Source organism: Mollisia scopiformis, assembly GCF_001500285.1.
Source record: "Mollisia scopiformis unplaced genomic scaffold LY89scaffold_26, whole genome shotgun sequence".
Taxonomy (NCBI): Eukaryota; Fungi; Ascomycota; class Leotiomycetes; order Helotiales; family Mollisiaceae; genus Mollisia; species Mollisia scopiformis.
Window position 1 is genome coordinate 396,058 of NW_017263606.1, and position 26,345 is coordinate 422,402.

Here is a 26,345-nt window from a genome sequence, read left to right on the forward strand (position 1 = left end):
CGCTTCAACAAACAGAAAACTTGGCATTTATGATGGGGGTAATTGTTGGCCAGCCATCTTTGCATTCTTCACTCTCCTTTTTCTCTGTTATTTGGATCCACTTTTCCTATCGTTCTCCTACTCTCCATGATCTGGGGATCTGCAGGAACAAAAAGAATTTTTTTCAACATCATCCCACACACAGCTCCAAAAAAACACGAACACGGTCGAATGTCCGGCTAGAGGTCAGTAGAGACGCCACATCCGCGATACGATCCCCGTTTCGCCTCCAATGCTCAAGTCGTTCCTTGCAAGCAACTCGATGATTGGCAGAGCTTGAAACCTCTAGGCCAAGAATTTGTGGGTATGACGATTATAGTTCATTAACACCCCGGTCTCCAGATCTCCATGCCGACTCTTTTAGGAAACATCGGACGAACATTCACAAGCTAGAAATACTTCGCGATTTCCCCTCGCTTTGTTATTCACGATCTTCATCTAACTCTACAAAGGCCAATTTGCGATCATGATCTGCCAACGATAACATCAACTCAACATGTTGTACTCTTGGAAAGCACTTGTGCTGCTGATCGCGGCACATACAATTGCAGCTATTAATCTGAATGTTTCCGACCCAGGTTGGCTACTCATGCTATACCCCATAACGTTGCTGATCAGTCTATAGGATCTATTCGAGATGCAGCCAGCACAATTGCCTATGGAATGATGAAGTATTACACTGGCAACATTACGAACACACCTTCCACAGTTGCGGTGCTTCCTGCGCCATATTACTGGTGGGAAAGCGGGGCCATGTGGGGTGCCCTTCTCGATTATTATCATTATACTGGCGACTCTTCGTATAACAATGTCACAACTCAAGCCCTGTTATCACAGGTAGGACCTGATTGGGATTATATGGTCCCTCTACACCAGAAAGATGAAGGGAACGATGATCAAGCATTCTGGGGCTTCGCAACAATGTCTGCTGCAGAAAAAGATTATCCACAACCCACCATTGGAAACTATTCTTGGGTTCAACTCACAGAGAATCTTTGGAATACTCAAGTCCGTCGTTGGGACAACACGTCATGCGCAGGAGGTCTCAAATGGCAGATCTTTACCTTCAATAATGGCTACGACTACAAAAATTCTGTTTCGAATGGTGGCTTCTTCCAGCTTTCGGCTCGACTCGCTCGCTTTACTGGGAACCAGACATATCTCGATTGGGCCAATAGGTCATTAAAGTGGTCTATGGATATCGGACTCATAACCCCAGACTATCATGTGTTTGACGGCACAGATGATACGAAAAACTGTACGACTCAAGACGAAGTCATATGGACCTACAATGCAGGAATATATCTATATGGGGCAGCTGTCATGTACAACTATACCAACGGCTCCGCGATCTGGCAACAGCATACCGAAGGATTCTTGAACGCGACAGCCAACTTCTTCTCCCCATACGACAATTCCACCAACATCATGTATGAACCTCCATGTGAACCAGTCAACACTTGTGATACCGATCAATTCTCCTTCAAAGGTTATCTTTCTCGCTTCATGTGGGGAACTACTCAACTGGCCGCTTTTACTACCGATGCTGTCACGACTCTTCTTAGTACCACTTCACAAGCTGCTGCTCAGAGCTGCTCTGGAGGAACGGACGGCGTCACTTGTGGAGAAAAATGGTATGTGGGAGACTGGGATGGGAGCTTCGGGGTTGGTCAGCAAATGAGCGCCCTTGAAACTATCCATGGTCTTTTAGTCGGCCAAAGTGTCCCACCATTACACAGCAATCAAGTCCATCTCAAAGCTCCAGAAACCACGACGACAGCTCCAGTGCCTTCAGCAACCACAACAAGTGCAGCAAAGCCGAGTAAGAATGCAGCAAGTCCTCAAGCCACTGGAGTTATGATTGATTGGGCATCCATTATCGCGGTGCTGGGCATTGCGGCTGGGAGTGAGTTTGCATCTTGAGGAAAGAGGGATGTTGATTGAGTCATATTGTTGTATTTGCATAGAGTAGTTGCATTAGAGCGGCGTTGGGCAAGGCATTTACAGGATACACGATACCAAGATTTTGAACCGGGCGGTACCACTTAGTATCGCTTCATAATACATGATATTACTGTTTGGCATACTTTCATTGTGTTAGCTGAAGAGAGATCTGGGATGCGTGAATCACAGACTCGAAAGCTACTTCTTTTTCCTAGTCTTGGACGATTCACCTGCTTAGATATTCTCCATGGGAACCTTGTTATTATCTTGCTAGCCTCGAAGACACATATATATACTCTCTTCCATTATCTTAAATTGTTTTTCTTTTTCTAGCTGGTAGGCACCGGGACACGCATGGAATCCGATCTCTACGACAAATAGATATACGTATTCCAGATTTCAACACAGTTGAATGTTTGTCCTTGCTATGAGCCTTTCTTGGCTGTCAACCATCCTTTGCTGTCAACCATCCTTTGCTGTCAACCATCCTTTGCTGTCAACCATCCTTTGCTGTCAACCATCCTTTGCTGTCAACCTTTTTTTACCATCAAAGACCTTTTGCATATTCTCATCTTGAGATGAAAAGCTTATTGTTTTCAGTTTCCGAAACTGGAAACTGACTTACTTTCCTCGAATGTCGCGAAAGCAATCCAGAGAATGGAAGGCTGGGAGCCGGGAACCCAGGGGCTGTCAATCCCGAAACTGCGGAGCCAGCGCAATTTGTTTCGATTGTTCTGAAGCCGTGAGGAGGAGGCAGAAGTTTCTTTTATCGTTTTCGAGTAATGGGTGACTGTGTTTGGGGGTTTTTCGACGCTATTCATTCACTGGATGGGAACGAGGCTGGGGTGCTTTTCGATTTGTGTATTTACTATTTAAGAACTCCGAAACTCTCTACAGTTGTGGAGTACACACAAAAGTTGAGTGTGTCGGTGCGGTTTTATGTCGTGAATGACCGTTGCAATTTCAAGGGTCAGGCTAACCTGTATGAGGGGATGAGAACTTTTAGTATGAAAATGTTTGTTCGTTTTGACAAACAATTGGGCGAGATCTCCACTTCTGTCTGTTCTTTATCTGAAGTTGACAATAGAAGATTGCTACTGTTAACTTTTCTCTTTATCTCGTTGAACTTTCTAAGTTGTAGAGCACTCAAATGAAGTAGAATGTTGAGGTGGAGACTCGTTCCAAACTCCTGAGTTCCGGGCTCCAAGCCGCCCCGTGACAGCCACCGCAAAAGCCAAGCCAAGAGGTAGCTCTTTGTCAGAAAAGTTCTGTCTTTTCTGGTCTTCCCTTGGGAATGGATAGGGTTTATATAGTACCGCCCTCCTCAGCCTTAACTTTTCTGACTCACAACCTACACACATTCACCCACCCCATAAACTACCCGTCCTTCCGAGACATTAATCTTCTTGTTGCCAACCTGTTGTTTGTTTTTAGTTGGCAACAGATAGAGAAGTCTCACAATTCAAACCCAAAACTTCTCCATGAATTTCTCAGGCTCTCTAAGCTATGAGGATGGTGGATTGCAACAGATCCAATCTGGGTAAGATGCCGGCCAGACGCGTTCCAGGTTTCCATCATTGAATGTCTCCGACATGAAAGTAGCGAATATCTCCTCAGCTGGATACTGGGATGCCTCAATGCTGTTCGCCGATTAGAAGAAGAATGGAGCGGCCGTCTAACCCGCTCTTTTATACTTCTTGGTTGTGGGAAGAGGGAAGAAGTCTCAGGCACTTAGGCTGCGACTGGGAGAGACAAAGAAGTGAATATGAGTAGTCTTGTTGTTGGTCTCCGCGCACAAGGCCTCGCAAGGAACAACCCATCCCATTCACTCACTCCATAATTCAGCGATTCCAGCAAGTCCTTCCAATCGACGGCCTCGCGAGGTATAAATAACGGCCTCGTTCTCGCCTTTCACACTCTTCAATCCTTCAAGCTAAGCGGCTTTGCCTACGAGATGTGACTGTGCTGACCTCAGTGTGGCTCAGTTCAGATCTTGGGTTATATAAAGGAAGACTTGTGGGCTGTGGATGAGTTAGATTTTTCAATTGGTTTGGAGAGAACGTATCATGGGATTGGGGTTTGCTGTCAAGGAGGGGGAGGTACCGGACGAAGAGGTACTGCGGATGGGGTTTGTTGTCAAGGACTGCTGTTGACGTCGATGAATTTCTTGTTGTCAGTCAGAGGATGGTGTTGTCAACACTTTCGATTGTGGATTTTGCTTTGTTGCTGTTATTTCGTATATGAAGGCATCGGATCAATCGCATAGATGAAAGCTAGTGCAAGAGAAAAGGGTCACCGATCGACATTCTGTTCTTAATGTTCACGAATAGAAATTGATTTTATGGGCCTGGAAAGTCTTGATTCAAGATTTTGGAAAATATCTCCCATTCTATCTAGACCCGAATTGTATAAATTACTTCCTATAAGTTCTGAAAAGAGTCCAGACAAGCAACGCAATTTGAGGCAATCACGTGGTCTAGAGCTTGAAGAGACAGAATGTCTGAAAATGGAAGACAGACAAGAAGCAGGACCTAATATCTGTCTTAGGCTCAGATCTCTGGGCTCGAGATATGTGGGATCTTTGCTTGGGCCAATGTGGCAAAGTATCTCTCACAACCTTTCAGATGCCCAGACTTCAACCTATCCAGAGAAATAGGGATCTTGCTTGGTCCTTGTTGCAAATGTAAGGAGGGAAGTATCACTCATTGCTTTTCATTCGTTGAAGCTGGATATGTCTTATCACAAATTCGCATTGGATTTCACACCGAACTTCACACCGCTCGGATGGTATTCATATATTCAACCATATTCCCTGCGGAACAGACCCATCCAGTCTGAACTCGGTCAGCAGCGACTTGTGAGAGGCAAAGATAAATTTGAGCAGTTTTTATTGTCAAAGAACTTGAAACTTGCAAAAAGTATAACAATGGGCATTCTAGAAATGCATCCCGAAGATGCCGCTCAACTGACTCGGTATCGAGAAATCTCCATCCACTCCGAGCTTCCAGACCTGCCGTCTGCAACTTTGCATGACAGTGAGGCCCAATTATATGCATCCCAACCATAGACTGTTTCAAAATGCAATGAGCAGCAGTTCGGGCGACAACCCAAGAGGAAGAGTTGGCAAAATTGAGGCTTCTAGAAACACCCCAATACCCGGGCTTGCCAAGAATAAAAGATCTAAGATCTTACCTGTTACAGATCCCCGGGTCGATATCCCCTGAACCTGGTGAACCCTGACAATCATAGTGGACAATGTGCCGCTGTTGCATGCATAGCCCTGCCGCACGGCAGTGAGATGTATAAATTCTAGGGCTTCCACTCACCTCAATTCGCTCACCACTTCTCTCATGCCCAACACATCCTCCAAACATGCAGAAACCAAGAGCGCCTTACCTGATTGCGAGATTATTTTCGTATGTCTCGGGCGGCAATGCGGCACTAATGATTCAGTTGGGGTTTGGCGAGCCCAGCCATTAGACGGAACCTTCGGCAGTTTCAACCTCACATGCCTGAAATAATGGGGATGTTAGGCCAGAACATGGCACCAAATCAGAGTAGTGGAGCTCGGCTCGTGGATATTTCGTCAGTGGGCGTCAGTGACACCCATGACTTTTCTGATTTGCAATTCCCTTCAGATCCGTGAAGATGTGATTATAAACGCTCTTAAGATGGCTGTTATTTCCTTGTCGTTCTTGTTCTATATTTTCACATACGACTGAAACTTTACACTGAGCACTATCATGCCTGTGCGGTGCTTTTGACTTTGCACCCCGACTCGAACCACCCGCAAAATTTGTTTCAAATAATATAATAGATCTGTCTCTTTCATACAGGTAGGTACCGTTCCTCTGTTCAGATCTTTTTCCAAATTTATCATTTCTTTTCTGTATCTATACTTATGTCCTTATAGGACAGATCCCATAACTCCCATACCAGGATATACTTCACAGTTTTCCTCCTATTCTTTCAATACCGACAGTATGGAAAGTCCACCGAGCAAGAAGGGGAGCCCTACATTACACGACGAAGCTCCACCAGTCCAACAAGAGGTTCCGCCGCTTGACCAGGAAGCGATATCAATTCACGCGGCTTCACCAGTCCATGCAGCTTCACCAACCCATGAAGAAGTGCCACCAATTCACGAGGAAAAGCCACCAATCCATGATACGAATCCTCGTCCAGTCAGTGAAGCCATATCAGGAACTATCTCAATAGACGATGCCGAAACAGACCTCAACCTCGACGATGATGCAACGACAACCAACCGAAACAGTGTCATCGATCCTACCCTCGACACCAAAGAGCGATTGCCCACACCCGCACCGCCTGCCTACGAAACCCTCGCCCAAAAGAATCCGAAAGCGACAGACCACCTCTCAATCACGATCGGTCCTCCCATAATCATCCTCTTCGACATCGTCGTTCCCTGTATAATATACTACGTATGGTTTGACATCCATCGCTCTCGATGGGCAGACCAATGCAAAGCATTCACAGACACGAATCCGAACACACCTTGCAATATCCCCAAACCAGAATACGACTCCGAGATATTGGGATATGCAATCATATCTTTCGGCTTCGGGGAACTCTATATCCTTGTCGCTCGTGTTTGGCGACTACTCAAATATCGAGAGCAATGTGCCCCTCTTCTCTCGAGATCGAAGTGGGAACTGGATGCTACAAGTTGGGTATACGGCGTGGCTATGATTTGTGCCCTGATACCGTTCGTGGTGGGGAGTTCACTGGAGATCCCAGAGTTGTATCTTTATTCTCCAGGATTCTTGATGGCGTTCTTGGCTGTGTTGATGCTGGTCACATTGATACCTGTTAAGACGCCTTATGGGATTAATTCTCATGCGAGAGGAACAACAATTCGACCTTTCATCTATTACGCAGCTGAGGATTTCATCGCTGTCGATGGTTTGCAAGATCGAGAATTCAGGGTCCGTTATAATGCGAGATATGAGAGCAATAAGTCGTTCAGAAGAATGTTTTTGTGGCTGACTTTATGGTGGATCACGGGCGTGCTGATTTATCTTGGGTGTTTGTCGGCGATCATTTGGAACCTGGAGTTTCATTATGCGTTTGGGCTTAGTTTGGGCGTTCTGTTTGGGTACATTGCTATATGGGCGATTGTGAGTTATATGTGGGTGCAGATCGAAATGGAGAGGGAAAAGAAACAATACGAGGAGAATGCGGGAGGGGCAATACCGTAATATGATGAGAGAGGACGAGACTAGAGTTTTGATTGCAAGATTCTAGGTGAGAAATTTGATACCAAAATCATTCGCTGTATACTAATAAAATCCATTTTGTACAATTCCATGGCATTTGCCATAATGCAGTGAAGTTGCTGAGAAGAGACACGGCAGAAAAGGGGCTCGGCTATTTGGCGACAGCCAATACGGGTTGCACAACAACAGTGTTGCTGAGACTGTAGACCATTTCGTTTCGATATCTTGCGATTATCTCCCATGCTCCAAGGCACAACGTCTCTAGGTGGGTCGTCTGTGTCTTCTTAAAATTCTGATTTGATATTTCAGAATTTCGGATTGGAGCGTTCAATTTATGCATACCTCACCCAGTTACTTCAAAAGTCTGATTCATCTAAAAGATTCTTAGGTAAGGCCATGACTGCATTCATCAATAAATGCAAGTTACTCACTTGAAAAAGCACTACATCAGTCATAGACAAAATTCATTCGCTTCGCCTCGCTACCCTACATTCCCACCTATCAATTCATCCTAGGCCATATAAATCTGCTACGATCATCCGTCTGTATACCCTTAGCTTCTATCAAACGGCGATCCTTCTCATATTGTGCCCTGGCACCCTTGACGATTCTCTGGCGGAACTCCTCTTCTTTCTCTATCCTCATCCATCGCATCTCAACCTCCTCCATTCTATCCCACCACGCTTGTCTCTGCTTTCGCGTAAAGACGGGAGATTCTCTGTGAGAAAAAAAACCCGGAATCCAAACTCTGGGCGAATCCCCCAGAAAATCAATCTCCACCCTCCCAGCGCCGATTGTTCCCCAAATTACTTGAGGAGCGACCGGACAGCAGACACACGGACGTTTCCGATGACAATATTCCTGGGACTCCCAGATGTCCTCCCAAAGTTCTTGGATGGTATAGTTGGAGGATGGACTGCCAGTATCCTCTTCAGGTCTTTGGGACAAGAGAGGCCCGGAGTCAGGATCTGACCCATCGTGCAAGAACTCGAGCGTTCCCAAATTGGGAAGCTTGGGCAGGATCCGCAACACACGCTGCACGGCGCCAAATCCACGGCCGGCTTTACCATTTTGTGTTCCTCTGAAACGAATCTGTACGTGGCGACAATTATCAAGCACATCTGGAGCTTGCCATACGAGATGGAGCTGGTCGCCTTCTGCCTTGACTTGAGCTCTCAGTTTTAGGTGTTGTGGCCATTTACTAAAATCCCAGGGAAGATCATTCCAGTGTCTCATATCCAAAGAGAATTTTATTGTGGTAGGATCGCAGATTTCGCGGCGCGGGCCGATTCGCTCGAGGTGGTATTGGATTTCCATCCAGTATTCGATGGATGCTTGAAGTTGAGGGTGTGCGGAGGCTAGTGCGCCGAAGGTATCCCATTGTTGGGGATCAGTGTCCTTGGGGCCGGCGAGGTCGATGATGCGATTGTTTTGTGATTGTGATACGATGAGTTGGTCGAAGATCCTGTGTTGGAGCTCGACTGGTAGTTTGATGACGTTGAATGCTAGCTCTCGATTCTCGGCCATGGCCCTGGGAGAAAACAACTCCATGGTTCCGTTATTTGTATGGTTTGAAGACATTTGGAATTTTCAGGCAAGTGCGATTGAAGAAGGTGATGAACTCGTTTAGCGAGAGTAGTGAGGGGAGTTGTGGTTTGCGTTTGGCGATTGATGGATTGACTGATTTGTGCGGAGATGAATTTTCTTGAAGCTGGAAATGAGAGTAAAAAAGGTGAGAAGGGTGAGCAGCACTTGAAATAAATAATTTGTGGGATTGTGATTTCGACTGCGATGACGGCGTCGGATGCTCCCGTCTGGTTCAGTTTCAAGACCACTTGCAAACTAACCATTTTCAACACTACCGTCAGCACACAAACCTCAAAAACACTCTTAAATGTGATGCGAGTTCCAGTTGAAATATTATTAGGCAATCCAATAACCAAATCGAAGATCTTCACGCAAGGTGGTCGAGACTCTTTTGAGAAGTGGAATGTCCATATCTGGATTGTGACTTTAATAAGTTAGGCACAGATTGCTTCCCGACTATCGTCCTGCAAACAAGGCCTGTGAAGATAGTAGAGACTGAAGTGTTATAGTCTACGGATCATCGAACTCTAGTATTTGTTAGCGGAAGGCACACACGAAAAGAATGTTATATTTTAGTCCATCTGGATGTTAGGCGGCCGTTAGCGAACCCCTATTCGTTCGTAGAACCTTACTGGTATATCAAGATCGAATCACTCTGATCTTAGTGTTATCGATCATTTAAAGGAGTCTCTATCTATCGAGTAGGCTCTAGAACTGAACGAGTCCACTGGCACAACAGCAACTACGGAGAGACAATCACGATCCATCACGTGACATCAAAGAAAATACACCAAGAAAGTGGAAAATAAGATAATGCTGTTCCAGACTATGTGGGACCATATAAGTTGGCTAAGTATCAAGTAGAAGCTCAGATTTTAGTGATGAAGTACTGTAGAACAACGTAAAGCCCAGCGTGCCCTTTCATTTATCCTGAAGAATTTGCTTCCCCGTTCATATCGACCACAAGCTCTGGAGTGATATTATTTTACATTCCAACCTTTACGGCATCCAAGGCTACGAGCATTTGAAGTATCGTTACGAAGTCTTGATGATATAGCTAGACGATTCGAAGTCGGACGATGTAGTCGATAGTCCCAGAACGGGCACTTCGAATTAGCATGACGTCGACGATACTCTTGAGATTCTGTTTGCTTAAGACCTTATGACGTGTCGGGTTTACTGTTCTGATAGATCAAATGTATTTGGCATCAATGACTTCAAAAGCCAACCTTTGCCATAAATAAATCATAATGCCAGGACTCGCAATGTGTGAAGTAGCATGCTCCTAGAAGTATTCAACATAAATGGGAGACATATAATTTGGCTTTACAACGACGTAGGCATATTACTTGCATTATTGGAAACGAACATTGGTCAAGAAGTGCGAGAGGTCCCGTTAGGCAGAGGACTGTAGCCGAGCGAGTGTTGCTGAGATACCGTAAAGTGATTGTTTATTGCAGGCCTCGCTTAAAAGTTTATAGGACTGAGAAGCAAAAACTTCATTCCCGAAGGAGTGTCCAACACCATAGCTAGTATGGGGTTTAAGGGGGAGATCTTAAGTCATTCGTATTTCAAGCACACACGAGAGTATTAGAGAGGCACGGTAGCTACCGCAAGCGTCTATACCCTGGAGGCCGCTGACTTTTGAGGCATTCGTATTTCAAGCATTCACGAGAATTTAGAGAGGCACGATCACTGTCGCAAGCATCTAAACCCTGGAAGCCGGTGTCTCAGAGGATGGCAGCATTCTGCTTATTTAAAATTATATGGTGTGAAAGAGGTTGAAGCTGTGATTGGTCGAAGAGCTTAGCGTGTTCTCTATAGAGGTTGAAGGTCATTAGTTTCGTCAGTACCTCAAAATTTGCTTCTCGCTTGGGCCTTAGTCCAGCAACATAATAGTGAATCTTTTTGTTTGTGACTCAAGCCTGCAGCTTGATCACTTGTTTCGTGGTTAAAATAAGTACTCGGATAAAGCTTTGGACTACACAGTTCAGGGGTTGGGGTGTTGCTGGGGCCGGGGAATGGGTGTATAACTTCTTCCGCCCGACATTCTCCCCTCTTCACTATGCCGGATGAGAGGGGCAAGATGATTTCTCTAAGCACAATACAGGAATATTCACGGGGGATAACTGATACCAATGTATCTTTTTGTCCAAGAGAGATCCTCCAAAAAGTGATGTTCACCTGAATTCTGAGCCGTAGCACATGCTGATAAAAGAACAGCATATCTGCCTCGAACACGAATGTGTACACAAATGTTTGGACAAAACGTTTAAAGGGCTTCATCAAAGATCAACTCTCGCCTTCCCGCTTTCACATCGAGTCATCCTTGTTACTGTCCTTACTCTTTTTATTCCAGCTTGCGGATTGAATGTTATCAACAAGTGTTAGAGAGCTTCTTACTGTATCTAGCTGTCTAATCAGAGGCAATGAGACTAATCTTTTGTCTTTTGTCGAGTCTTCATTATCATAAAGAACCTATCTACCAACAAAAGTACAAAGGCCCACATTGTCCGGTTGCAGGCTGAGACAAGTGTTTCTTTCATTGTTGCAACCTTTTATCAATCTTGTCTAAACTCTTTAATGTTTCTCATTCCATATCGTACAACATTTCCATTTGATCGAGGACCAAAATATTAAACTTGACACGATGGGTTTTACACTTCGACCACCTCGGAGGCACTCACTGTCAACTGCAACAGGCTCATTCCAAAAACAGTTTCGACCGCTCACACAAAAACGGGTTGATCAGATAAAAGCAGCAATTGGTTCAGTTGTAGATCGTTATGAGGATGTCGTCCCAATTCTTCCTAAAGGCGTAAATGGGGTTAACGCGTATGAACTGCAGGATCTTCTCACAAATGTACCTGAACCAGATATTGCCAATATTGAGAAAACTATCAGGGTCTCATGCAACTATGCCAACGACGACGACAGTTCTAGAAAAGATTCTGGGTTGTGCGTTGTTGTCAATTATAACTTTTGGGCTAGCTTGAGAATAGGTAGAGATGACGAGCTTGTTGAAGCTCTTAAAGCGGAGATGGTAGAGCCTGACAACTTTTTCGACTTCAAATATATCCTCATTTTAGTCCCTATAATAGGGGGGTTGGAAAACCACTTATCACTAGTGGCAATATCTCCGAAGAATAAAACGATTGACTATTTGGATAGCTCTCCAACACCGTTTCGAAATTCTGGAGATGAAGCCGAAATATTCCCGAGGGTCTTCAATTTTCTCGCTCGTTATCTCGGGCGACGATTCGTATGGCCAACGTGGAAAATCCGCCGTTATGCATCAGCTACTCAACCCACCAAGAATTTTGAATGTACAGCATACGTCTTGGCAAATGCAACTTGCCTAGCGTTTGGATATTCTCTAATTTATGACCTATACTGTAATATGCTTAACAGACGTCAAAGAGCAGCGTCCGAGCTTTTAAATGGGGGTCTTGGGCCTTACACGGGAGATAGCTCTGATGCACTAGAGTTTGCTAACGAATTCACTTACGAATTCGGAAACGAAGACGAAAAGCCTACTTCCCAAATTGGATTTCACGAGTTAGAAGAAGACATCGTTAAGACCTTGCCTCTTGCCGTCCAGAATAATAGAGGTACTTATCGAGATGTTACTGACATCCAAGGACTTCTTAGTGTAGCTGCTTTAGTCCACGATGATACTCATATGAAGATTTTGAGAAGATGGTGCGAAGTCCCAAGACGCAATCTGATTGACTGTGTAGGAATGGTGGAGCTGTTTGATCGCCGCCTCCTGCAAGGTGGCCAAAGGGATACTGAGGAGGATGTTCTTGACGTGGACCTGCGTGGCACGCCCCGAGCCTTGAAGAGTATGTTCAACATCCACAGACTGAAGAATGTAGCGGATCTGACACTACTTTCAGGAACCCTTTCAGGTCCTAAGGGCAGAGAGCCTATAAATAAATATAGTAAAACCCACTTGCAATTAAATTACTACCACATAAAATTGCTAACACTTGTCTCAAGGAAAACGAGAGATTTTGAAACCTGCGAAGGTAGAGAGGAATGGAATAGCAAAATCGACTCGGAAAAGGAGCAGCTTTTGAGAATGAAAGGATCTGTAGTTCGAATCAAGAGCGATTGGCAAGCACACGTGTGAAGTAGTAGTAGATTTGCCTTTGCGATCTCGAAGACTTTCAGATAAATGTTAACTTTATATAATTTGAAATCGAGATTAGTTATTACATATCTTTACAACTTTCATAATTAGCTAAGAGAACGAGCGTTATAAGAATTACAACTATAATGAGTACTACACAATGAAAAAGTAAACGAAAGTGGTTCCAAACTTAATACTAGCTAATCCTGGACGGGTAAATTCCAATTGCCGGTCCACTTGCGGCCATCGATTTCGGTTGCTGATGAGTATGTAGCACTTGCCAGATTTTGAGACATCAATGTGTAAACACAAGAAGAATGAAAGACAACAAAGGACCAACACAAAATTTTACATGAGAGACCCGGCTAAATGGAGATCAATTGGATTTGCCACTATTGGAACGCCAGAAAAGTATCTCTGCGGCTATGCTGTGGTTGTCTCCCTCTTAGCCTGCTCGCAAATACTTCAAGCCAACATAGTGCTTCGCGTTTGCATCCGCGGGTATGCGCCTTGCTTACTCAACTTGTCAGACAGCATCGCCAAGTAGCATCTAGCTAATCATTTTGCCTCATTAGGTAAGATCCAGATCTCCAGAGCCTTGCTCTTGAGCTGCAGTCGGCTTGTGATGTCATGAGATTCGAGATTTGATGCCCACAGAGTAGGACTTATTGGCCATCGAATTGTGACGCTGATGACACTCGAGCGTCGACCCTGTCGATCCTTGAGTTCTGGTGCTGGGTTCCCAGCTGTGCAACCCAAACTGCTTCTTGAAGAACCGTATATAAAGCCATGCTTGCCATGCTTTCGCAATATTATTGCGGCAATCTCTTCTGAGCACCAGCGATCTCCGCACTGAAGAAGCGGACTATCAAGCTCTCTTCAAGAAGATGTCTCCGTGGGGCAAAATGCTTCTAAATGCACGAAAGCAGCCAGCATCCTTCAAAATATCCATTCCAGAGCAACAGCTGTCCGAGTTCTACGCACTCTTGAAACTATCACATATCCCGCCTCTGACATACGAAAGCGCCCATGAAGATCAGAAGTTTGGCGTCAATCATCGATGGATGACAAATGCGAAAGAACATTGGCTAAGCAAATTTGATTGGTGAAAGTTCAAAGAATGCTGAAGGACGTAAGCTAACCTAATAGCAGGCGAGAATGTGAGAAGCATATGAATAGATCCTCCCACTTCAAAGTCCCTGTCGAAGACAGGACGTCAAACACTACATTCGACATCCACTTCGTAGCGTTGTTCTCCGCAAATGCGGATGCGACCCCAATCCTTCTTCTCCATGGCTGGCCGGGCAGTTTCCTCGAGTTCCTGCCAATTATTTCCTTGGTTAAGTCACACTATACACCAGAAACACTGCCGTATCACTTGATCGTACCCTCTCTGCCTGGGTATGCGTTCTCGTCTCCCCCTCCATTGGATCGTGACTTTCGAGTCGAGGACATTGCCCGTGTAATGAATCAACTGATGCTAGATCTCGGGTTTGGAAGTGGCTATGTTGTTCAAGGAGGAGATATCGGTAGCAAAGTCGCACGTGTTATCGCTGTTGAGCATGAAGCTTGTAAAGCTGTGCATCGTAGGTCTTCCCTTAGTGAGAAAACATGGTTATTACTCACAGTCTTCTCAGTAAATTTTGGTATCATGCCTGAACCACAGACTGCAGACCCTTCGAAGTACACTGCTCTCGAAAAGACCGGGCTTCAGCGGGGCCGCGAGTTTCACCGCATAGGTTCAGCTTATGCTCTTGAGCATGCAACCTGTCCATCAACCATAGCCTTCACTGTGTCTGCGTCACCGTTATCCCTACTCGCTTGAGAAATTTCTTACGTGGTCAGACCCAACTAGCACTTCATCTCTCGACACAATCCTGGAAGCGGTGACCCTTTATTACCTGACCGATACTTTCCCTAAAGCAATCTATCCTTACCGCCAGCTCTTCACACCAGGCAACATAGGTGCGCATGAGAATCCAATTTGGAGGATCAATAAGCCGTTTGGATTTAGTTGGTTCCCGAACGAGATTGCACCTGTCCCAAGAAACTGGGTCGAGAGTACAACAGATGAGAAGTTGATATATTGGCGAGAACATGAGAAAGGTGGACATTTCGCGGCATTGGAGAGGCCGGAGACGTTGTGGGGTGACTTGAAGGAGTTCGTTGACCAGGTGTTTGCATAACAGGGAGGCGCTGGCAACATATCGATATTCTTTTTGACATGATTGGAAGCGATGTGGAGGGGTACACAGGGGAGCTGCAAAAGAAGCCTCAAGTGCAGGTGAAACAGAATCGGGGAAGTATGAGCGAATTATCAGCAAAGAAGTAAACGCAATTTCAGAAAGAACAACGGCGAAAAGATACAGGACATGATTGATGCCCAGGGAACTCACTCAGGTAAATAGTGTCAACAGTCATTCACAATTTCTCAGATGGTCTAGAGTCCCAGAGACTTCAGTATTTAGATTTCTCTGCACCACTTTGCCATAACGGTGCTGATACTGTCCACACTTCCCGTGATCTCCTCAAGTCCTACGTCAACCCTCCACATCCTACCAGCGATGCCAGAGTCTTTCACGCCGGCACCCATACCAGCAGGGACGAGCAGGTCATACTCTGCAAGTCTTTCCAAAGCTCCCAAAGCAACATCTCTACCCCAGACTTTAGCACTGGATCCGAGGGCATTGACACCCGAGCTTGAAGTTTGAATCTTGTGTCGAGATGTAAGAGAGCTGTATTCATCGTAGGCCATAGCGAAGTTACAAGTGTCTGTATCTAAGATGATGTCTAAGCGTGCGGCTGCAATCAGGAGTGCGAGCTCGAGTTCGGACAGTCCCTGCAATGTGTGAAGCTTGGAGTCTGGCGGAGAAACAGCCAGAGTGTTTGATGTAAATGCAAGACTGTCAAGTTTGAATTTCTTGGTGGAGAGGCTGGAGATGGGAAGAATGCAGGATGTGAAGAAGCCAGGAACGGACTTCGTTCTATAGAACTGCGACTCGATCAAGGTCTTGAAGTTTACATCTTTGCTGTAGAGCTCCTTGACAAAGTTAGCACATGTTCATCAAGAATCACTTGACAATGACCTACCTCAATCATGGTGTTCCAAAAGGAGAGAAATTCATCCTGACCAGAGTCCCCATCAAAGCCTTCTGCCACTGCATCATCAGCGTCAATCGTGAGACCTTGTTTGCAGATTTCCCAATATGCAGGAATACTTCGAGGCAATGATAAATGTACGTAGCGATGGCTGAAACGGCTCTTCACTCTCTTTTCGAGACTGTCCATCACGTCAATCCGTGTTGTGAGGCCAAGAACCGCGATGGGAGCCTTTTTGGACTGTGCGATATCGAAAAGGTTGTATAGCAGAGTCTGGCGAGGATGTGTTGTGAAGAGGTCAAACTCATCGAGAACAAAGATTACAGACTTTGCAGTCTGATCAGCAGACGACTCGGATATCTCTGAAGGGTGTGACAACAGAGCAAGTAAAGATGCCAAAGTATCTGCATAATTAGTTGTTCTGTTGGAAGGATCTTCCTCGACCTCCATCTCACGCCCAAGCTGCCTCCATATCTCCTTCAGAGCTAGCTTGTCATCTGTATGAATGAATCCATTCAATCGTACGACATGAAAGTTCTCTCGCTGATCTTTCGAAATTTCAGAAATCACTGATTCGACGAGAGTAGTTTTTCCACAGCCTCGAGCGCCTATCACAAGGATAGAGTTGCCTTCACCTGCTAAGACCGTCTGCTCTACGATTTGATGGACTTTTTGCATCTCCTCGTCATGCCCGCAAAGCTTAATTCTCTTCTGCCCGGTAAGTCTATCTAACAGAACTCGTTGCATGTGCTCTAAATGTTCAGCAAATCCCTCGATGTCCGGCAAGTAAATAGCAGCTTCAGGAGCCAGTTGTGAGATTGACAGCTCTTCATCTCCATCTGGATGGCAATCTTTGCAGAACCATGACCCCTCAGGTACTTCTTTGACGTCGTAGCATTTCTGATGAACCATGAAATCACATCCGTCACAGAAAATGATCTGATTCTTCTTCGTAGATTTCAACCCCATACATATTTTGCAGAATTCGTCATCGCTCTCGTCGGAATCACCCTTTTCTGCTTGCTCTGGGGAGGCGTCTTCGACTCCGGGAGACTCTTCTGCATCTGATGCAGCTTCAGGTTCATCAACAGCTTTTCCCATGGACTTCTTAGTGCTCGCAGCGTCGATGTCTTTGAACCCCAAGTCGACCTCGTCAGTCTTGTCGAATACCACACTCTTCTTCGGTCTTGGCGTCCTGCCTTTACTTGGAGTTAGAATGCTTTTTAGAACTTGGTTGGGTGCCTCAAGGGTTTCGTCCACTTTTTTTCGCGGCCGTCCTCTCTTCTGAACTGACTCGGCACCAGGCATTGTCACGGCATCCGTTGTGTCGTTCTTTTGGGCATGTTTGCTCTTCCTTCTAGCAGGAGTGGATACCTCTTCATCCTCTTCTTCTTGTTCAGACTCCCCTGCAGCCGCACTGATTCTCTCTCGTGCGTCCTGTTTGTGAAGTTTCTTAGCATCCTTCAGAAGTTTCGATTTACTGGGTCGACCTCGTCCTGGGGTACTCCTCTGAGGGCTATCAACTTCTGGCACAGTCGGACCCTTCGCAGGTTCAGCAAAACTTCTCCGTGGCCGCCTCGTTGTTGGATCTTCTTCATCTTCAGGAACATCCCAAATATCTTCAGGTGGTTCATCTGCTGCAATATCTGCCTTCCTTGAGCTGCTTCGACTCTTCTTCTTCTCCGCGGTTGCTGGTGTCGAAGCAGCTCTTTGTCGATCGGAGCCATTCCTTCTCTTGGTTCTCGTGTCCTCGGGACTCGACGACTCAACCTCCCAGATATCCTTTTCGGCTTTATCATTTGCGGTTTCATGATCATCGCCGTCGTCCGCCAATTCGTCCTTGTTTTCGTCTGCTTGTGTCGCATTCTCCTTCTCACTCCTGCCAAACCCAAGAAATTCACCAATTCCACCAAAGGTTTTCTTCAAAGCGCTGAAGCGAGTAGTTTTCGGTGAGTGTGAGTGTGAGTATGCGCCTATGTTTAGCTTCTTCCTCTTCGCCCCCGATAATGGAGTATTGTCTTTTTCAGGGGATAGTTCGTCGGATTCGGGGAAGTCAGCTCTGCTGCGTTTCCGAGTCACGGCAGGAGACGGCATTGTCGTCAATACTATGAGCAATATTTGTTTTGCTATTGAGCAATTGCAAGTGGAGGTAGCATAGTGGAGGGCGCAAATGTGGTGGATTGTTGGAGTAGATTTTCGAGGTCTTGACTGTGACGCGAGAAAGCGCGGTTGCAGTTTCGCACGCGTTTCACGTGTCATGTCAGAATTGAATCTCAGGAACTCGGAACTTTATAGTGATTCTCATCATTTCAGACACTGAACGAGTTAGATCACTTGGAGATTCCAATATTCCCCATCTCTATGTTCTCAATTGTCAGTTTGAGGCTGAATACTTGTCAGGTCCAACGCAGCGTGGAACATGCTGGGCGTGGATGTTGTACTTTCCTAAGAAGAGCAAGATTCAACAACGTAAGATCACATGTGAGAAGATCATAGAAGGTCAGAAATAGAACGTGTCCTATGTACGTATCATCGCAGTTGTGGTATCTGTCTATGTAAAAGTCCAAGAGAGGAAGCAGACTCGGATCACGGGCTCAAATCTTACCAGGCTTCCCACATCTGAGCTCCCATCGCCACCAAGCGATTAAATAGCTCCTCTCGAAGAGCAATAGCTGTAAGCTGTTTCTTATCGCCCGCTTTATCAATAATGAGAATTCCATCGGCAATTTCTCTATCAGTCGCCCACCCCACAACGAGCTTAGTCTTCCAGCCAAGTCCGCCAACCTTCTTGATCTCAGCAACATCTTCGATAGCTATGGAGAACACAGGGTCTATGTCCTCTTTCTCTGTGGTCCAACTCAAAGCAGGCGTAGTTGCTGTGATTGTGATATAAGCATGACCTTTCTTGCCTTTATATCGACACGGGAATTGGACAGGCCCTGCAGGACGGGGACCACCAGACCTCAAAACACCAAGACGATTCTTAGCATGTTCTGCACCAGCTGCTGCCTTCAATCTGTCTGTGCCCATGATGGTTTCAACTCCACCTTTTGTGACACCTTTGATAGCAGCAAGGATGCGACGACCATGTTGTTTCTTCTTTGGCGCCGTATCTGCGCCTGTGGTCACCGCAGTATCAGGATGGATTGCCTGTGCCATTTCATCATCGGGTACGCCTTCTGGAGATGTTAATGAAGCCAAAGCAGAGGATACTGGAAATACACACCAAGATGCTCAAGGTTCTGACCAGCAGTCTCGTGGGCTGCATCAGGGGGAGGTGGTCCAGAATAAGGTGGTGGAGGAATAGGTGCCTTGTTTGCTTCTCCAATCCGCAGGAGAGTAATAGTAAGCTGGGCGTTGGTGGGGACGCCCTTGAGCAAAGTGTTTCGGATTTCCAAAAGTTTCTGCCAGTGAGGAAATTCTCTATTCAAGTACGAAAGTCCTCTCCAGATGAGTGGGTCTCCAAAGAAGCCAAATCCGACAAAGAGCCCATTCATCTTCATGAACATGTAGGAGCTCGTAAAGAGCGAAATCAGAAGTACAGGCACGAGGCATGCTGCCAACTTGAGACGAGGTTTCTCCTTTGGAAATGGTGCAGTTGGAGACAGGGCATTGCCAAATCTCTCCCAGCCATCAGAGATGTCCGCAATCGCATGCATGACAGGTCTAGTCTTCGACCACATGGCAGCGGACATTGGCTCCTTGGTCTTATCATGCACAGAATTCGGCTGGCCTCCTTCACTTTTTCCTTTTGCTTCTGCGGCGCCTAATGCCATGTTCGTTGGATCGGGGGCAGTATCTTCGAGACTGCTTGCTCCTTCTTCTTCTCCATGAGGATCGCCTTGGGGATGCTTACCTGCAGCACTACTTATGGCGATTGAGGTGAAGCTGTTGACGAAATTCCTCGCTTCCTGCTCTACGGCCTCTCCTTGGTGCTTTTCAGGTGCTCCCGTCAAACTATTGTCACTTCCCAGCACACCTGCTGTAGGTTTCTTGATTCCACCGGTCTTCGAATTGATCAGAGCAATAGGCGCAGGTGGGAAGCAATATGTTCTTGCTGGCGGATATACTATCAGAACCATTAAGAAGGAAATTATTACTGGCACCAGGAAATCGACCGCCCAGGCGATGAAGTATACGGCTGCGAATGCAATTGTTCGGTTTCTTTCTCTCCATGATCGAAGTCTTGCAATGTGCTTCCAAAATCCGACCAGCCCCACGACAACAGTCATGTAAAGTCGTTCAATATTAGCTCTCAGTTTATCAGGGCTGAACTCTTCTTCGTCTGCGATGTTGAGGTCTAGACCCCCGAGAGGTGGCTCTGGCAATTTCTTGACATGGTACATTTGCTGACATAGTTAGCACTTGATATACGGAGTATTCCACCCAACCTACCTTGTTGAATCGTCTAATCAGCGTCCATAATTCCTCATTCTGTAATCCTCCTACCAAAGGATTTGGTACTTCTGCGGGAGATTCGTTCCAACCCAAGTCCTTTACTTCGGTCTGGCCATGATCGATCTGCGCATATCCTTTTTCTTCGTGGTCTGCATTTGCCAACTCATGGCTATCAGTCGGGTGCTCCTCTGGTGCAGCTTCGACAATTTCTGGTTCGTCAATTCGAGGTGCATTTGTTACCTCGAACTGTTCTGGCCGAGCAGTAGCGGCTGCTAGTGCAGGGTCTGCTTTTATGTTCGACATTCTGCAGCGTTTCGAGTTGCTGAGTTTGAAGTAATAAGCACAATCATGGAATGAAATTTTAGATGAAAGTTTAAATCACGGAAATTCGAGCAGTTGCTCAAAAGTGGTTTGTCCCGCACGTTCGTGGCATCTACGTCATACACGGCTGAAAAACGTGTAACTTCGTTCTTGACAACACCAGACAGGATCGACCTGACCGTCAAGCACGACTTCATCAGAGGCTTGATTTCGTGTTGAGATCGATATTGGACGTTTTCTAGGCTGTTCGGTGCTTCTTGTCTTGTTGCTTTACATTCGTCTGAATCTTCGCGCTTCACCACGTGTTTTACTCACTATAAACAAGTCCTCGTCGATGTTTGAACGCAGCAAGAACAACTAAACGAAGCAACAAATTGAATGTGTGGATTGAATTGTGGAGTTTTCGGGAAGAGACTCCTTTTTGAACTTCTGTCAATACCTTGGTCAATGCATCATGCGACAGCAGTGACGTACCATGTATTTTCCCAAGATTTCTGTTGACAAAACTCACAGCATGTTCGAGCCGCAAGAGAGCATGTATCAATGACATCCCACGGCCATCGGCCAGAAAATATTCAATTCTCCAGTGGAGAGCTCAGAACAGGGGAATGTCGATATCCAACCGCTCTTCTCTGATCTACGTTTTTGTTGTCAACACCTCTATTGCTACCAACATATCCATTGCTGTCAACATCCACTTATCCATTTCTTTTGCTGCAGTAGGCCACACCATTGCGAACCCCCAACTATTTTCCGACATTTTCGTGTTGGCGATTCTCGTTAAGTCCATCTTGCCGTTAATACATGAAGCTGTGGGTCAGGTCGACCCGAGTTTATATAGATATCGACCCCGGACGATAAAGCTACGAGAAATTAGTGAATTACTCTCGTCGGACGAAATTGATTTTTTGTAGTGAATCTGTAACCTCCAGCTCCCATTTCTTGTCAATTCACTGGCGCTTCAATGAACACCATAGCCATTTCAGGCAGTGAATTCTATACCCCACCATCCTATTCTTCATGTCTATCAAAACACTGCTTTTCGGCGATCTTACAGCTTCCGGCGAATAAAGCTACGAGAAATTGGTGAACAACTCTCATCGGACCAAATTGCCTTGTTTGTATTCAGACTGCAACGTGCAGCCCACACTCCTTTCCTATTCACTCGCGCTTTGAAGAAGACTGTACCCGTTTCAGGCAGGAAATTCTAGACCCCACCGTCCTATCCTTCACGTGAATGAGTACACTGCTTTCCGCCGATCTTGCAGATTCCGCCGGATGACTATGAATTGGTGAATTGACCTTGTATCATAGCAACAAAAAGCTTCACCTCTTTCATGTTTAAAAAAAAGCACTGTTTTTCGCTGGTCTTCACAAATTTCGCCGAATAACTAGTGAATTATTCATGTGCTATAGCAAGAAAAAGCTTCACCTATTTCATGTCTAAGAAAACACTGCTTTTCGCTGATCCTACACTTTCCGCTGGACTACCGGTGAAGGCCTGTTTCAACATTGGTATGGTGTGGTGTGGCGCGGCCTGGAGCGAGCAATACCTATGAAGTTTTTTTTTTTGACTAAAGTCGAGAAGTTGCTGTATTAATGCTATTGAGATCTTGGCTAAGTCTGTTGTGTGGCTTGGGGTGTTATCAAGATTCTGGGAATTATTGTTGATAGGCCTATTGTTGTTAGCTTTTGCATGTTCTTTCATCTCGATCTTACAGATTCCGCTGGACTGCCGGTGAGGGACTCATCTAGCACTAGTGTGGTGTGGAGTGGTGCGGTACGGATTGTTCCCTCCAGGCAGAAAGATCTTGCTCAAGTCGAGAGGTTGTAGTGTTGATGGCATTTAGATCTTGGCTAAGGCTGATGTGTGGCTGGGAGGTTGTCAAGGTCCTTGGGTTTATTGTCAGCAACCATCTACTTTCAACTTTTAAATGCTCTTTCATCCCAATCTCGCAGATTCCTAAAGAAGAGGCCAATTGCCCATATAAATACTTCAAAGAGCTGTTCGTAATAATCCCCTCTTGGCGAAGAAGTTCGTCGGTGGTGCGTGTGCGAGAGTGAAGCCACCAAAAGTCACCCAGTTTCCAATCAACCAGCCTTGAATTTCAAAGCAGCATATCATAGAGTTGGGAAAGTCGTTGATACCGATGTTGTAAAGTGCGTCATTACTGTCAATTCTTACACTCTCTTTGTCTATAGAATTTGCCGTTGCGAAGCTCGAACCTGTCTGCATCTCCGATACACGAGAAGTTTTGAAGCATTAGAAACATGTAGTTCGTTATTCTTTGTTCAGTTGTCAAGTTGTCACTAGACTTTGCTTTTGCCTTCTGTATTGTCAACGGAACGTCTAATCTCAAGTCAAATTTGCATATGGTGCATAAACTAGCGTTTTCTATCAGGACCGCACAGTTTCTTACAATACGATCACAGCTCAACACATACGAGACTTAATGAGCATGGGTTTTGCACAGCTAATAGTGAGGCTGAGTCGAATTTCGATATCCTCACGGATGTTATCCTTGTCAAAGGTCCCTTCTTCTCACACTTCTCCGGCTTGAAATCTACATCCTTCATGTTGGTCATTCGTTTCGCGTTTGATCCTTCTTCCACTCTCGGATACACTTGCACCTTCCGGAAGCAAATCTCTCTTATGCCGTGTCGATTATAAGTATCCTTGTTCAACACTTGGACATTGACTTAAGCTCAACATGTACAGACGCGCTGTCATTGCTTATTCACGCGCTTACTGGGGTGGGATTGGAGATGAGACAGGATGGACGGCGGTTGGCGCCAACAAGTACCAAGTGCCGGCTGACGAGACTTGACTCAGCCGCGTTCTATTCTTCCAAAACTTTAAAAATCCACGAACCTGCACATTTCAAAAACTTCTTTCCTGCCAAGTCAGAAACATGTCAGGACGGCACGTCCACCGCTCGAGCAATTCTCACGAACCTTGCCCTGTACCTGCCTGCTGCACTCATTGAGTCGATCAGCATCGTCTGCATATCTCACCTCACGGATGCTTGGAGCTCGTCGGAGGTACGCGATCCGGGTTCTTACTTCCTGTTGATACTGCTACAGCCGCGGGTTCTGCCATATCAAGATACGGATCGGCAAGATTTGACGGTTTTCACATACAACTTCCCGTCTCTTCTTAAACCGCGAAGCCACTTCTGCACTCTCAGATACTCGTCCTTGTTTCTGGCCCTGCCTTTCCGAACAGCCACGGTCGAGGTCTCCAAGATCCATGACACCTTTCAATGCCTTCGATGCAAATCGATTCTTCGTCTTTCCGAACAACTCTGAGTCCAGCCAGAAGAGATTTTCTCACGTCATCCTTCCCAGACTTTGCAAAGAAGTCGTCGCGGATTCTATACGATTTTCCTCCAGGAAAACTGCATCCTGATTACATGAAACGTCACCCGCTTCGTGCTTCCGGATGTACCATTCAGGCTGAAGCATTTTTCACCGCTTAACACCTCTAATTGACCAATTGTACATGTTATATTGATCCCTTTTCATCTCAACCTTATCTTCACCTCACCTCAGATTCAACGTCCCGCAGTTTGGAGTTACATCGTGCGTCCCAAGAATCTCAACATCCAACCATGTGGAGACCGAGCTATCAGATCGCTTGGGCAATGCGTCATCACCAGTCCCCGTCTTGGAGGTATATGGTATTGATTGAGCTTCTATATTTTACCTGATGAAGTCTATTTCGAGTGTGGATACGCGCACATGCCAAAACTGGGCTGTATATTTCTCTTATCAGGGTGCAATATATTCGAGGTGCATATTCGCATATTTACTCACCTTCTATGGCAAAACCTTTACGAACTCTCCCACAGAGATAGGGTATACCATCGCACAGCATATGTGCGTCGTCTATCACCAAGGAATGCTCAACTCCCTCGCAGCAGAGCCAAGAGGATTGATAATCCTTGGTATCAGATTCTCGCTCAGCTGCTAAACTCAGCGGCTGAGCTTCTAAGCCATTCAAATCACCAACAAAAAGATCTCACCGAAGCATCCGAACGGCACAGCTGTCGTGCCTCCCTCCTTACGTTCAAGGATTACATCGGGAATGCAAGTGCTTTGTCCCTCCTCAAGTTCGCCACAATCTCCATCCATCATATGAGACAATTGAGAGATTTTGCGAGCGCGCAATGCTGCAGCAGCGTATTTGCACGCCCAGAACAGGAACACAGCAGTTCGAAACGAGTTACATACGAGATGCAGGGTCCCCGAACCTGCGTAGCAATATGGAAAGTATATTGCATCCGCCACGCCAACCAACAACGCGGTCGCCTCAGCTCTCCAAACGAAACACCTCTCCCCTCCCCGACCCTCTGTGCAATTTATCCTCCGTTCACCTCTCTCTCGAACCCGTCCGTGCCTCGCTGTTGCACGAGATAAGCAGCATCCCGAACCTCCCCTACACAGCGTCGAGCTTCCAGACCGTTCTTCTTCTTCTCCTCCTCGTGCCCCTGACTCTCCATCCATCCATCCATCCTTACCCCAGATCCCCCGCCTCTCCTTGGCCTTCTCTCCTGCAACTCGCGAGTGACGAATCTCAGCTCGTACCGCACTCGGGTCTCATCTGCACGTTCCCGGCATGACGGACCGATTTGAATCCGCTCCTCGCTCCTCCCTCGTCCCGCCACGGTCTCTCCATCTCCCGTACGGCACAGCACAGTAGTTCCTTCTCCGCATCTCCATCTCTCGATCAAGATCTAGGCTTGTTTCACGAGGCGCGCGCGCGCGGCCGCGGGCGTGCGTTCGTTCACTCATGTAGGCGGTTGATCTTTAATCTGGGCGTAGATTACTTCCGGGCGCTGGTTCTGGTTCTGTGATCTGTGAGGGGATACGCAAGCAAGGAAGCCATACTCGGTGTTCGCCTGTTGCTGGTTTCCGAGTTTCTCGTGAGAGTCACAGAAATGAATGGATGGATGCCTTTCAGGCTGCTACTGTATGGGGAATACGAACGGACGCCGCGTCTCTCTCTCCCTCTCTCGAGAATGAATGACGCGGGTAAAGGCACGATCTCAACATAGGAAGCCACTGTACTGTACTGTAACCTCAGCCTCTCTCAGCCCCGTCACAGCGCCCGAAATATCTCGCGATGGCATCATTCCTCACCTCACTCGCGCGTCTCCGCATTCCGGGAATTCCCGCTATCGCACCACCAAGTGGGATTTTTGCGTGTTATTCTCACCCCCACAGTACAGTACATTCCCCGCGATAAGGAGGGGAAGGGGAAGGAGAAAGAGGGAGGGTTGCCTGTTTGGGTGGGCTGCCGGGATCGGAGGAGGTTGGATGTAGGTACCACTTGTTTGAGGAATTGGGCATGTGGAGATGGGATGGACGGTTGTTTGGGTTGGAACTTGGGATGGTCGGGTGAGGAATGTTGGGTTGGGTTGGGGAAGTGATGGTAAGTCTTGGTATTTGGTAGCTTGGCGACTAAATCTTTTTCGTACTGAGAGAAGGAAAGAAAGAAACCCGAATTCACTAAGATTCCGCCGTATTTTCCTTACAATAATTAAATCATAATAAAAACCACACCATTCTTCCGTCATCCT

The 26,345-nt window shown here is 46.3% G+C and overlaps 9 protein-coding genes across 9 annotated transcripts; 5 read left to right on the forward strand and 4 right to left on the reverse strand.

Annotated features, from left to right (window-relative positions):
• Positions 1 to 450: 450 nt before the first annotated feature.
• Positions 451 to 2,023, forward strand: LY89DRAFT_258787 (family 76 glycosyl hydrolase). Its single transcript, XM_018206256.1, has 2 exons — positions 451 to 617; positions 665 to 2,023. Exons 1-2 carry the CDS (start codon positions 536 to 538, stop codon positions 1,960 to 1,962), a joined length of 1,380 nt encoding a protein of 459 aa, XP_018064714.1. The 5' UTR covers positions 451 to 535; the 3' UTR covers positions 1,963 to 2,023.
• Positions 2,024 to 5,623: 3,600 nt separating this feature from the next.
• LY89DRAFT_258814 (uncharacterized protein) lies at positions 5,624 to 7,381 on the forward strand. Its single transcript, XM_018206257.1, has 2 exons — positions 5,624 to 5,819; positions 5,897 to 7,381. The coding sequence occupies exon 2, from the start codon at positions 5,967 to 5,969 to the stop codon at positions 7,203 to 7,205; it is 1,239 nt and encodes a 412-aa protein (XP_018064715.1). The 5' UTR covers positions 5,624 to 5,819; positions 5,897 to 5,966; the 3' UTR covers positions 7,206 to 7,381.
• A 343-nt stretch (positions 7,382 to 7,724) lies between these two features.
• Positions 7,725 to 8,804, reverse strand: LY89DRAFT_740087 (uncharacterized protein; the record flags this gene model as incomplete). The annotated part of the gene is made up of 1 exon (XM_018220546.1): positions 7,725 to 8,804. The coding sequence occupies one exon, from the start codon at positions 8,802 to 8,804 to the stop codon at positions 7,725 to 7,727; it is 1,080 nt and encodes a 359-aa protein (XP_018064716.1).
• A 2,656-nt stretch (positions 8,805 to 11,460) lies between these two features.
• On the forward strand, positions 11,461 to 12,945 carry LY89DRAFT_760173 (uncharacterized protein; the record flags this gene model as incomplete). The annotated part of the gene is made up of 1 exon (XM_018221496.1): positions 11,461 to 12,945. The coding sequence occupies one exon, from the start codon at positions 11,461 to 11,463 to the stop codon at positions 12,943 to 12,945; it is 1,485 nt and encodes a 494-aa protein (XP_018064717.1).
• Positions 12,946 to 13,832: 887 nt separating this feature from the next.
• On the forward strand, positions 13,833 to 15,172 carry LY89DRAFT_710694 (alpha/beta-hydrolase; the record flags this gene model as incomplete). The annotated part of the gene is made up of 4 exons (XM_018217849.1): positions 13,833 to 14,050; positions 14,098 to 14,531; positions 14,583 to 14,737; positions 14,772 to 15,172. 4 exons carry the CDS (start codon positions 13,833 to 13,835, stop codon positions 15,129 to 15,131), a joined length of 1,167 nt encoding a protein of 388 aa, XP_018064718.1. The 3' UTR covers positions 15,132 to 15,172.
• A 237-nt stretch (positions 15,173 to 15,409) lies between these two features.
• On the reverse strand, positions 15,410 to 17,352 carry LY89DRAFT_596455 (P-loop containing nucleoside triphosphate hydrolase protein; the record flags this gene model as incomplete). Its single annotated transcript, XM_018209924.1, has 2 exons — positions 15,410 to 15,982; positions 16,036 to 17,352. The coding sequence occupies 2 exons, from the start codon at positions 17,350 to 17,352 to the stop codon at positions 15,410 to 15,412; spliced, it is 1,890 nt and encodes a 629-aa protein (XP_018064719.1).
• A 1,207-nt stretch (positions 17,353 to 18,559) lies between these two features.
• LY89DRAFT_787417 (uncharacterized protein) lies at positions 18,560 to 20,745 on the reverse strand (the record flags this gene model as incomplete). Its single annotated transcript, XM_018223071.1, has 3 exons — positions 18,560 to 19,223; positions 19,271 to 20,393; positions 20,440 to 20,745. The coding sequence occupies 3 exons, from the start codon at positions 20,743 to 20,745 to the stop codon at positions 18,646 to 18,648; spliced, it is 2,007 nt and encodes a 668-aa protein (XP_018064720.1). The 3' UTR covers positions 18,560 to 18,645.
• Positions 20,746 to 23,301: 2,556 nt separating this feature from the next.
• Positions 23,302 to 24,288, forward strand: LY89DRAFT_258873 (uncharacterized protein). Its single transcript, XM_018206260.1, has one exon. It carries the CDS (start codon positions 23,530 to 23,532, stop codon positions 24,070 to 24,072), a length of 543 nt encoding a protein of 180 aa, XP_018064721.1. The 5' UTR covers positions 23,302 to 23,529; the 3' UTR covers positions 24,073 to 24,288.
• Positions 24,269 to 25,604, reverse strand: LY89DRAFT_258857 (uncharacterized protein). The gene is made up of 3 exons (XM_018206259.1): positions 24,789 to 25,604; positions 24,580 to 24,729; positions 24,269 to 24,518 (listed from the first exon to the last, which is right to left on the reverse strand). Exons 1-3 carry the CDS (start codon positions 25,267 to 25,269, stop codon positions 24,466 to 24,468), a joined length of 684 nt encoding a protein of 227 aa, XP_018064722.1. The 5' UTR covers positions 25,270 to 25,604; the 3' UTR covers positions 24,269 to 24,465.
• Between the last annotated feature and the right edge of the window lie 741 nt (positions 25,605 to 26,345).

Coding starts and splice junctions, on each gene's coding strand:
- LY89DRAFT_258787 (XM_018206256.1), top strand. CDS start 536: ATGTTGTACTCTTGGAAAGCACTTGTGCTGCTGATCGCGGCACATACA. Junction 618..664: donor TCTGAATGTTTCCGACCCAG/GTTGGCTACTCA, acceptor ATCAGTCTATAG/GATCTATTCGAGATGCAGCC.
- LY89DRAFT_258814 (XM_018206257.1), top strand. CDS start 5,967: ATGGAAAGTCCACCGAGCAAGAAGGGGAGCCCTACATTACACGACGAA.
- LY89DRAFT_258873 (XM_018206260.1), top strand. CDS start 23,530: ATGAGACAGGATGGACGGCGGTTGGCGCCAACAAGTACCAAGTGCCGG.
- LY89DRAFT_258857 (XM_018206259.1), bottom strand. CDS start 25,269: ATGGATGGAGAGTCAGGGGCACGAGGAGGAGAAGAAGAAGAACGGTCT. Junction 24,730..24,788: donor TGTGCCGTTCGGATGCTTCG/GTGAGATCTTTT, acceptor TGAGTTTAGCAG/CTGAGCGAGAATCTGATACC. Junction 24,519..24,579: donor TAAAGGTTTTGCCATAGAAG/GTGAGTAAATAT, acceptor AGAAATATACAG/CCCAGTTTTGGCATGTGCGC.